The following is a 12,459-nucleotide window of genomic DNA, read 5'->3' as shown; positions in this document are numbered from 1 at the left end:
AAAAAAATACGAGGCCTGCTGGGAGTGGTTATGCAGTGCAGCTCTAACAGTTTTGCCAGTGTTCAATCACCTCAATGGAGCAACATAACCCTACAGTCGTGAATACTATCCTGTAATCTATGACAACTAAAGGTTTTTTTCTTTATTGGTGTGTGCACTTGCCTGTCTCAAAGATGACTATACCCTCCATTTCTTGCACAAACATCACAGGGGCAGAAAAGTGAAAGAAAATATCCCTAAATGGATCATGCAAAGAAATTTAAACTCTTTCCTAGGCTATCTAAAAAAACAAATGGCCGAAGTTGGACTTTAAATTATTTCCAGACTAGTTATATAATATACAAAACTTAAGCAAATATTTCTGCTCTATCTGCTCTGCTTACTTGCATGCCATTAACTTCCTACTTCCTCAGTGCCAAATGAAAATCTCTACCTGCTATAATCAGGGGATAACTAGTGGAAAAATCATTCAGCCAATCAAACAAGCAAGCGATGACATTCATTTCACAATGTAAAGGATGGTCATTTCATGGGTACAGAAATGAGAACTATACATTTGTTGTTCAATTTTAGATAATGATTGCGGCTGCAAAAAGAAATAGAAATATTACTTTTGACAACTTCAAATTACAAAAATGGCTTATATAGTGTGTGTGTATATATCTAGTTATTTCAACACTCAATTGTGCTGCAAATAAAAAAATGTTTTTGAAACTTTACAGTTATTTCACATACCGGATTATCTTGGTCATCTGAAAAATCTATGAACTCCTCTTCATTCTTTTTCAAGTCATCTGGTGAATCACTATAGCTTATTTGTATTCTGTGCAAACCATCTGCGTGGGATAAAACACAATTTAAGTAGGTCACATGGACTGGATTTGGAGTGAATACTAGATGAAACAGAAACCACATTCATACAATTCACTTGCTGCAGTTCGGTTGAACATCTGTAAAGAATATGTGACAACTTAAAATTCCATACACAGGAGAAGGTATAGGGTAAGCTGGCTTCTTCGGGATGCAAGTATAATCTTGCTTTGTAAAATGATCTCAATTTAGTAACCACAATAAAGGTTTAAAAGGCTGCTGAAAAGAGCAAACTTTATGACAGCGGTGTCCACTGCTTTAACCGCTTGCCCTCCTGAGGATTTAACCCCCTTCCTGACCAGGCCATTTTTTGCGTTACGGTGCTGTGTTACTTTAACGGACCCCGTGATTGACAGCCGTGGCTGTCAATGGCGGCGCGGGTAGGGCTTGCTCGCGTGCGCCCCCTACCCAGAAATGCAAAATCATGCGTATATACCAGCAATGGGCAAACTACGGCCCGGCGGACCTTTTAATCCGGCCCGGCGGACCTTTTAATCCGGCCCGCGGAGCTAGGCTCCTCTCACAGTCCGCTGTGAAGACCGGTGTAGCATGAGGATCTGTCCCCCTCGACGTATCTGCGCATGTGCCGGAGATCGCTGATCGGCTGCTAATGCCTGAAACTGGCACATGCGCAGATACGTCTAGGGGGACAGATCCTCATAGGAGACAGATTTTCATGCTACACCGGAACGGCGCGGGAACACGGCGAGAGGAACGCGCGGAGCAAAGGTAAGTGAATTGACACAGGGGGGACTTGGGGACTTAATATGGGGGATGAATTAATATGGGGAATGAATTACTATATGGGGGATGAATTACTATGGGGGATGAATTACTATGGGGAATGAATTACTATGGGGGGATGAATTACTATGGGGGGATGAATTACTATATGGGGGATGAATTACTATGGGGGATGAATTACTATATGGGGGATGAATTACTATATGGGGGATGAATTACTATATGGGGGATGAATTACTATATGGGGGATGAATTACTATATGGGGGATGAATTACTATAGGGGGGATGAATTACTATAGGGGGGATGAATTACTATAGGGGGGATGAATTCCTATGGGGGATGAATTACTATATGGGGGATGAATTACTATATGGGGGATGAATTACTATGGGGGATGAATTACTATATGGGGGATTAATTACTATGCTTACAATGGGGGAATATTACTATACTTGCTATGGATGACACATACACATCATTCATCTACTCTTGGTCCGGCCCCCGGGTCCAATATATGAACCCATTGCGGCCCTCAAGTCAAAATGTTTGCCCACCCCTGGTATATACACATGATTTTGCACACCACTGCCGCCCTGTAGCAGTGTATCTGCTGTAGAGCGGCGGGGAAGCGGTTAACAAACTACTAACTTTATACACAAAGTATCATAAACCCAAAAACTATATTTATGTATATCTCTTCAAAAGTATATCCTAAACGTGTGTGCAAAAACTCACCAGCATACAGTTTTTCCTTATTCGTTAATACCTGGTTGATTCTTTTCCATGGACTTCCCTACTGTTAGTGGCATCTGATCCTTTGGCTCCTATATGGTCACTGTCATTGCACATTGCTCTGCAAGCTTCCCTGGTTCCCCATTTTTTTCTTTTCTCCTCTGGAAGCTGCCCCATGTGACTCTCTTTGTTTGCTTGAGGGTGGGGCTCCAGCAAGTTGATTGACATGTGCCTGCTCCAATGCTGCCTGTCTTTGTGGTTAAGGAAGGTCATCTAAGCGTTGCACAACTAAGTTGGATAGAAGGTCCAGTGCTTTACAAAATAGAAAATGCCTCCAGTGTCAGGTTCTTGTTAAGAAAAGCAGCAGGAACTGGTCCTTCCCAACCTTGTAAATCAAGAGCTCCCTCTGGAGAGAGGAAAATGCTGAGGGGTAGCATTTACCACAAGAGATTCAACAGTATCCCAGGATGTAAAATTCTCCTAAAGAAAGAAGGGTAAATGCAGATGGGATACAACTCTGAAGACAAAGTTCTCACCTTTACAGGAAAAGTGGATCCCAGGTTGCAGGGAACCCAGTAAGGCCTGGTAAGACAGACCACAGAATGGAGTAGCACAAGAAGAGACATGAAGGGCAGCTGAAAGAAATGCAATACACAAGGAATTACCTAATGTGACAAAAAAAAAACAGGTGTGCTGAGAACCCAGAAGCTAGGGAGGCAAACTACGCAAGGACTCTCACTTACAGTAAGGGAAGCGCAACTTCAAACAGGAGGCCTATCAGAAAGATTAGCTGGCCTCTGACTCAAGGCAGTAGGGCCTAAATGGGAGTTAGGTGCTGAAAGCCTGTAAGTACTATCTGCCAGATGACCAAATCCGATGAATGCAGCCAGAGTGCCCTACACAATTGTACAGACATTAGTCCCATGTGAGACTTGAGGCTTGTACCAGGCTGTAACAACTAAAGCTTTGAGTTATAAAAATGGGTCTAACTCCACAATGGGGGGGATCTCTTTTAGGGATTTTACCCATTCCGACATAGTTTGGCAGATCAAGGTTACTACTAACACAGGATAGAAGGCCAAGCCAGTTCATTCACACTTGACTAAGGAGGGAATTAGACTGTCAGTGAAGTCCTGAAAAGGGAGTACATCTTAAACCTGTTTAGGGGTGTTTTCTTTAAAAGTGGATCCCTGGTGCATCCATACTGGGCACTGACCAGATTTACAAATCAACGGAGAAATATTCTGACACACTGTCAGGTGAGGCCCAGTACCATTTGAGGTTATTCCAGTATGTGCACAAAAAGGACACAAAGCAGGTGTAGCAAAAAGCTGTACAGCTCTAAAAGACGTAAGACCTAGAACAGCAGGTTGATTATCCAGATGCAGGGTAGTACAGTGGCCCTGATGCTTCAGCACAACCGGCCTTTCTTACAACATGAATCTTCAGAGACAGGGTAACACTTGAGGCTGTGCCATGGCTCTAGACCCCGATAATGCAGAGGACAAAATTACACATAGAAAAAAAGGCAAGCAAAAAATAGACTTTTGTTTCTTCAGAGCTGAAAAGTAAGGTGTACAACCTGCTAGGGCAGTAGCAAAAAAACTTAACGCATGCTGGATAGAGGAGGGGTTATATACGGACTGGTATGCAATTGCCTGCCATTGCTGTAACCTGTGGAAGGCAGTTTCTAAATTCCTGAGCACCTCAATGGACGATGGAGAGACCAGCTTGCTACTTTTGTTGTGTATACAGTTATACTAAAGAGAATCTGTTAAATATCCTGAAATGAAAGCTCCCCTTCTCAGTCTCCAATGAACAAACATGCACTAGGAAAGGTTGATCAGTCACAGTAAAGGGTTAGCTTTACTATCTAAAAAACGAGTTTGTGATCTAAAACAATTGCTGCTTCTTCTAATAAGAATACTCCATGACATAGTATACTTACCAAGATGCTTTAATGGTGTTTTACATTCATGTGTTATTCCATTTACATTTTTAGGATTGGAGTCTGTTTGTGGAAAGAGAGACTTAAGCGTTGATGTCTCCTGCTGTTCCTGATCATTTCTTCTAAGGGTGTGCCTTCCTACACAGTGACTTCGTCTTGTCCCAGATGTGTCACTTTCAACAGTCCCAGAACATGCTTCATTTGGAGCAAGGGTTTGTTTCTTGTTAGGCGTTTTCTTTACAGTTGACTTGGCGGAAGAACCTTGCAGGCAACCCTGTGAATCCCCTGGGATGGCAGAGTTTCTGCTGTCATCTGCCTTTGATGTAGCCTGCAAAGTTCCAGCTTGGTAGTAACGGTTCGGATAACACACAGGTTCTTCTAGACCAGGAAAACATATTACAGCTAAAAACCAGTGGGCCCTAGAAAACAAAGATAAATGTCACTAAAAGAGGCCGTTTTTACACAGGCTCAAGATCTAGGTTTGTGTAATAGGTATTATGCTTTTAAAACATTTCAACAAATCTGTGAACTTTTATAGTGCTACTTCTGGTACAGCAAAAGGTTGACCTACATCTCTCCCATTTAGTCTCACTAGCCTATCATTTTTTAGTACAACTTGTGATTAAACAAACACAATCAGTGCTCAAGTCCACAGTGAATAATCCATGGAGTGCACAAAGCAGGTGGATGGATGGCTGGAAAGCTGCCTTCCTGTTAGTGCCGTGAGAGAAGAGACACTGCCGATTTACAAGACCTCTGGGAGCTGTATATTGCACCACCACTCTGACACTTAGAATTTCAAAACTGCCAGAAAGGATCTATGTACAAGTACCACAGTCCACACAATCAGACACTACTGTGTTGTTAAATGCCACCAATCTGACAAGTTTGAAACACTGGAGGCTGGAGAAAATGACATTTTTGTACTTCCCATAAGCCTAGATTCACATCTCTGCAGGGGCAGGACTGCATGTAAATCGCTACATGTTTCCACATCTGCAGAAATTCGCACTGCTGTTTAACAGATGTGTGGTGGTGCCATTAATTCTACACAGAAACAAACAGGACCATACAGTTTCTATGCAGGTATGATTTTAAAAAAGGTGCAAGGGACAGTACGGAAACTGTACAAATGTGAACCTACACTTACAGTAAATTCAGTAGAGTCCATAGAGAGACACAGGAATTCAGATGCAGTTGGGTTATACTGTTACCTACAGGAAGATTGGACACTAGCAAACAGAAAAATCATAAGCTATTGCCCAATATAACTCATCCTCTACCCAGCATACCTCTGTGACAAAGCAGTACTAAGGGCCTGAACAAAACCCAGAGGAAGGCCTGTGTCCCTCCAAGAACTCCAAAAAATAAAAACAGGAATTTTGATATACATGGGATTTCCATATACTACGTACAGTTCAGGAGTAGATTCCATGGGTTATATGTTGCTACCTTCAGGTGATTTGACACTGGCAAAAGCTTTGCTGGGAACCTCCTCCAGTTTAGCCATATAATGCTGCCCATTCAGTGAGGCTCCAATTTTTCTTTTTAGTAAACAGTAAGGAGGTCACAGAGAAAAAAGGGGCAGGAACGGTTTCCTTTAATTGTACAGTACAGGACACAGCAGTCAATTCTTAAACCACAAGCCCTTCCCAAATAAATTGAGGGGTAGCAAACAAAACAGTCAAAGTTGCAGCAACAAATCCCCAGAAAAGAACAAAAAGGGTAAATGGACCCAAAAAGAAACAGAAGAAACTTGCAGGCGAAGCAAGGATCAGCAGAAGCTCAAACAGAAAAACAGGTTGTGATCTTATGATCCTTGAGAAGGACCAATGCAAGAAAAAGAAATTACATAGAAGGACTGCACTGTGAAGAACAGGAAGTGGTGTCAGTTGGCAAGGAAATTCATTGCAGGCAACCGTAAAGAACAGTCCTGACTATAAGGCAAATCTTTTTTTTTTTTTAAATCGGTGAGTATGAGTACCAATACTTCTGGTCAAGTACTCGCCGATACAGAGTACCAATACTTTGCAGTGAAATTTGGGTCCATGCAAAATTAATGGGCGCAAATCTCAGTGGAAATAGCATGCGATTTGAACAGGAATGCAGTGAGATACCTGTCCAAATCGCATGCGCTTTCCTCACTGCTCTTGTGTGAACCCAGACTTGTCATAGCCTGAGTTCACACAGGAGTGGTGCGGGAAACCTCCCTGAACCGATCCCATGCTGTTACGCAATGAAAAACCGTTTCACAGGCCTGGGGATTTGAAGTCCCCACAGCTTTCTCTCCTCTTCTTGCAGAGGGCAAGATGGCTTCTGACTGGTCAGCACTATCACAGTGCTGAGCAATTAAAAAAAAAAAAGTCTAGCCATAGTGTCATCCCTGCAGAGAAAGCTGAGGATATTTAAAATCCCCAGACCTGTGAAGCAGCTTTTCATTGCACAGCAGTATAGGATCGGTGCAGGGAAGTTTCCTGCACCGATCCTGTGTGACAAGCCTGGATTCACACAGGAACGGTGGGTAAACTACATTGCGATTTGGACAGGAATTGCATCATTCCTGTTCAAATCGCATGCTATTCTTTGCAGTGCAATTTGCACGCATTTATTTTGTATAGAAGCAAATTGCACTGCGAAGTATCAGTTTTGGCTATCTGGAGCATTTTCACGAGTGCTTGTGTCCATGAAAATACTCAGTATCGGCACAGATACCAATACTGGTATCGTTGTTGGTGCATACCTAAAAGAAAGCAAAAAGGAATAACCCTAGGGAAGCAGCACTGAATAACTATCAGGATACTTTGACCCTATGTAGTGTAAGAGAAAGAGGGAGCCCTCCCCAGGAAGAACACAGGGGTAGCCAAGGTATAACTGACTGTCAGAGTTAACAAGGAATAGTTTCCATTCTTCCAGAAACCATTTCAAGGGAGTAGTTTCCATTCTTCCAGAAACCATTTCTAGGATAAGGTTTTCTATCATCATACTAGGTGACAACTATGTGATAGATTGCAGAGTATAACTGAAGAGATTTGCATGTCCCTGACATCCAACCAAGAGGTTGGAATGTGCCTAAGTGGTAGATATTAGGGCATTAGAAATGCTGGGAAATCTCTAGTCAAGAGTTTGTAGAGCAGTCACATAACTGAAGATGTTTGATGAGATGGACAGGGAAGTGCCAAGGCTCTTACAGTCCACATGTTGGGGGGAAACACAATGGGTACTGAAAACAGTGGAAATGCTACCTATTCCAGCATTAAATGGGCAGAAGAAGTCAACTAGTTTCAAGACCAGTTCTTTTGAGTAGGCAACAGCAGAAAAACTTCTCATCTCATAAAACTGGCAGCCCTTGACCCACATATTGGAAGAAAGGGCTTATCAATATTCAAGCCAATGCCTGAGGGTTGAAGGCTAGGGGGAACTGTGTAGAAATGGCTCCATGTAATACAGCTAACCTCTGCATTTAGTGGGGAGCATATTTTCAGTGACCTTGACAGAAGAAGCTGGGCACTGGCTGTCCTTAAGAAGTTTGCCAGCAGAACTTGGGGGAAATTCTCATGGAAAGAATGGTACCAATAACAGCATTTATTGAACATGAAGTTAGAAAAGAAGAGAGGATGGCAAGAGACCCTAAAATAACAGATTTAAATAAAAAAACAGGACATCTTTGCAATAAGGTGGAGCAATTTTTAGTAGGTGTCCATCTCTCCCCTTTCTACAGGGATGGGGACAAACCTTTATTTCAAAGGTTTTTGAGCAGGTCTGGCGGGCTTAGGGAAAGAGGGTCTGACATGAAGTGAAGGATGTGTGGTAGGTGACGATATCCTGAGGGGGTGAGAAGATCATGTCTGTATGGTAGAGGAGGCCCATTCAATAGGGAAATATGACTGAGCATAGTGGAGTAGAACCACCCTTTCCCTCAGTAGTCTCAATGTAATCTTCAAGGGTATTTCCAAAGAGGGGCTCACCTTTGAAGAGCATGCACAAAAAGGCACCTTTCAGAAGGACGGTCTGCCTACCAAGCTTTAAGCCATAGGATTCTGCACATATGCAAAGTAAGGACATTCTGGAGATTTGAAAGATCATGTTCTCCATGGTTTCTATACCTTGCTGACGGCAAGTGTTGAAATCTTGCAGCAATATTAAGATCATTTATATTCGCAGAACATTATTGATTTCTCCAGTCGCTCTGCCATGGTCTTGGCAACTGACAAAGTAGCAACAGCTGGATGCAGGGTAGAACCTAAAAAAGCAAAAGGACGACTCCAATAGCCTATCATCTGAATACTTAAAATGGAGGTCCTCAAATGGAAAAAATAGATTGAATGTCTACAGTAGGTCCACAATGGAACAGTCCATTTCTTCTTAAATCCCCACGTCCCCCCCAAACAAGGCATCAAAATGATCAGGAGCAGGTAAAAACCGCTCTCATTTGAATCAACAATTTTATAAGGCCCAATTGGCTTGATCAAGAATAGGGAAAAGCTTCCTAAAAATAGCCTTCGTTGTCATGCTTAAAACAATATGTGGGGGCTGAGCAACACTAGGTGTGTATCAGAGACTAGAATGCACTGCTTCAACCAATTAGTCCGAGGAAACCAGCATGTATTAAGGAGCCGAAGTAGTAACTTCATGAAATTCTAGAACTAAAAAATCCTCTGTAACCTCCCCTAAAATGTCTGTGTCCCCTTAGCCTTCTCCAAATGGAAGTGTGCTAGGCAGTTCAGTTTTTAACACTTGAAGATAATCAGGGGGAAGAGAGGCAGAAGAGTGTTTATGGGTATAAGTATCCAATGATCCCAGAAGTGGAGACAGCCTTTGGAATAGATCACACATAGTTGCAAACATTTATACTTTTAGTCAAACAGGCTGGATGTTTAGTCTCTGTAAGGGAGCCCCATTTAGAGGGCTATGTCGGTGTCAATGTAAGACCATGCTCCAGAACAAGGCAACTTATCAACCTGAGGGGATTAGGCGTTTTCTGAGGACCTGCAGTGGAATTCTCTCTGTTTGTCCCATGTTATCCTGTTCCCTAGCACCTTTAATTCTGCCATTACTAATTGAAGATCTTCAGGAAACGGATGCAGACTGAAGGGGTTCAGCATGCCCAGTATGAAGGAATCATAATCAGCCAAGCACTCTTTTTTGTTTATACTGCAAAGATTGGGCGTCATCTTTCTCTCTAGCGGACATGTTCCACTTCTGGGAGGAAATACACACATCGCACCCATTATTGACCCTATAAAAGGCCACAAATTGAATAACCAGGCAAAGCTATTAGAATCTAGCTTGATTTTTTGGAGGAATGCTATCCCATTTTCTTACTGGTGAGTTGAAAAAGACATGGGCAACAAATGTTGATATTCATGCTTTTTTTCTGTACTTTAGGAGTCAATTGTACAACATCTGCATTCTTATATTTCATTGTTTTTGGCCTCAATAGTTTGATATTGTTTATGTAGTGCTAATGATAGGAGACAACAAAGCCAATTGGTATGTTTGTCCCCTTGAACACTCAATAAAAGGGTGTATATATTTCTATGATCATCTTATGACCTATACACATATTATGCCCCTATTAGTATCAAATAAGGGGATATGCAAGTCATCTAATTTCTACCAATTTACACATACCATTTGTCTATATTGATGCTGTTCTCTTGTATTTTCAGTTCTTCATTATTTATCATTAGACATAGATATATATATATATATCTATCTTAATTAAGGCAGTGCTTGTGATGTGGCACCTATGGTCCTTGCACGCCAAAATGATGGCCCCATTTTTGGAGGGGAATCATCTCCTGACATAGTGAAACTCCTCTTCAATATCTGTGGTGGTTATGTAAGTTGTTTACCTCATACGGTTTGGTTCAGTGCTAAACAGTTATGAAAATGCTTGTTAAAATTGACTATCAATAATTATTATTATAGAATGGTATCATATCCCTGAAGTAGAAGAATCTATGTTAATGCATTCGAAACGTGTGTTGGATCCTAGGCTAAACGTATCCGCAGTCAAACTTTTTAAATTGTTGTGCAATATACAGTTAGGTCCATATATATTTGGACACAGGCACAATTTTCATACTTTTGACTCTGTGTGCCACCAGAAAAAATTAAAACGAAACAACCCAAATGAATTTGAAGTGCAGACTTTCAGCTTTAATTCAAGGGGTTGAAAATAAATATGTACAAATTTTAGGAACTGCAACCATTTTTATACACAGTCCTTCCATTTTCAGGGGCTCAAACATAATTGGACAAAAATAGAATCATAAATAAAATGTTCATTTTTAATATTTTGTTGAGAATCATTTACTGGCAATGACTGCCTGAAGTCTGGAACCCATGGACATCACCAAAGACTGAGTTTCCTGCTTTCTGATGCTTTGCCAGGCTCTAACTGCAGCTGTCTTCCGTTGTTCTTTGTTTGTGGGTCTTTCTGCCTTTAGTTTTGCCTTCAGCAAGAGAAATGCATGCTTAATTGGGTTGAGATCAGGTGATTGCCATTATAGAATATTCCACTTTTCCTTCAAAACCTTCTGGGTTGCTTTTGCAGTGTGTTTTGGATCATAGTCCATCTGCACTGTGAAGCGCTGTCCAATTAACTTTGCTGCATTTGGTTGAATCTGGGCTGACAATATATCTCTAAACAGTGCAGAATTCATCTGGCTGCTTCTGTCACATCATCAATAAACACCAATGACCCAGTGCCACTAGAAGTAATGCCATCACACTGCCTCCACCATGTTTTACAGATGACGTTGTGTACTTTGGATCATGAGCTGTTCCAAGCCTTCTCCACACTTTTTTTTCTTCCAGTTATTCTGGTACAGATTAATCTTAGTTTCATTCATCCAAAGAATGCTTTTCCCGAACTGGTCAGCCTTTTTTTTTTTTTTGTGGCAAAGTCTGATCTGGCTTTTCTATTCTCCAGGCTTATGAATGGTTTGAACCTTGTGGTGAAACCTCTGTATTTGCTCTCATGAAGTCTTCTCTTGATTGTAGACTTTGACAATGATAGGACCATCTCCTGGAGAGTGTCCTTCACTTGTATGGACCTTGTGAATGGGTTTTTATTTACCATAGAAAGGATCCTGCAATCATCCACTATTGCTGTCTTCTGTGGACTTCCATGCCTTTTTATGTTGCTGAGCTCACCAGTGTGTTCTTCTTTCCTCAGAATGTACCAAACTGTTGATTTGGACACTCCTAATGTTGCTACTATCTCTCTGATGGATTTGATTTGTTTTTGAAGCCTTACAATGGCCTGTTTCACTTGCATGGATAGGAGGTGTCAATCCTCTGCATTGTGTAAAAACGATGTTTGATACTCTCTTCTCTGATCCTCCCCTTCTTTTACTGTCTCTATTATAACTCCTGATAGAGCAGAGCCTTGGAGGCAAGCTGCACATACTCAGTTTGGTGTGTATTGCTAGAGTTTTTTTTTTTTGGGAGAGCACGTGATCAGCACAGAGCCAATCAGCACTGTCCAGACAGAGGGTCAGGGGTCCTGCAACCTCAGAGGAGAATGAAAACTCCTCCTCCAAGCTTCAACCAGTGCTCTGCTGGACACTGATAGAGGTCACAAGACTGCTTTGACTGCTGATGAGAAAAGGTATTTAGCAGTTTATATTTACTAAAATAATTGTACTTCCATGTTCTATGCACTGTGGGAGACTAGATATAGTGAATGCAGAGTTCTGGATTTAGTAATACTTTAAGGCCTCAGTAACTCACTACTCCGGGTACTGATGAAGTTCGAGTGGCTGCAGGTGACTGACTGGGTCACTGCAGGAGGGCAGTGAAAATGGACTGGAGAACTACGAGGTGACTTCAAGCAGGAGCAGCAGCAGGATACGGTTTCCCTTATACGGAATGGTAGGAAAAAGAATGCAGGGAGACACTCCACCATGCAGATGAAGGTAGCGCTCAGTGCCTCAGTTTTAGCCCTTACCACAGTTAAACAAATGGTGGCAGGAAATCTTTAAGGCTCCCAACAGTTCGGATAGTGAGGTAGCTCCAGTTGCTGCAGCCCAACTGGCCTAACTCAGGAAGAGTCTTCAGAGTCAGGGTCACACTCGAAAGGCTGTGTTATGGCTCTGAACCTGGAAAGCACTCATGGGTAATCTTTTACAAGTACTCTCAGGTATGGAAATTACA

General features: G+C 41.9%; 1 protein-coding gene across 5 annotated transcripts in view; it reads right to left on the bottom strand.

Moving 5' to 3' along the window:
- The window catches only part of SENP6 (SUMO specific peptidase 6), a 154,491-nt gene that overhangs the window by 15,935 nt on the left and 126,097 nt on the right, over positions 1-12,459 (bottom strand). For all 5 annotated transcript variants that reach the window (XM_089681397.1, XM_089681398.1, XM_089681399.1 and 2 more), the window contains 2 exons: positions 4,297-4,715; positions 736-836 (listed from right to left, as the gene is read on the bottom strand). In XM_089681397.1, coding sequence (XP_089537523.1) covers positions 736-836; positions 4,297-4,715 — 520 coding nt within the window. The remainder of the gene's footprint in view (positions 1-735; positions 837-4,296; positions 4,716-12,459) is intronic.

Source organism: Staurois parvus, unplaced genomic scaffold (genome assembly GCF_062004578.1).
Source record: "Staurois parvus isolate SC_StPar_1 unplaced genomic scaffold, SC_StPar_1.0 ptg000264l, whole genome shotgun sequence".
In the NCBI taxonomy this organism is placed as follows: domain Eukaryota; kingdom Metazoa; phylum Chordata; class Amphibia; order Anura; family Ranidae; genus Staurois; species Staurois parvus.
The sequence above is the reverse complement of the archived record's forward strand: the minus strand, read 5'-3'. Positions and strand labels throughout refer to the sequence as shown.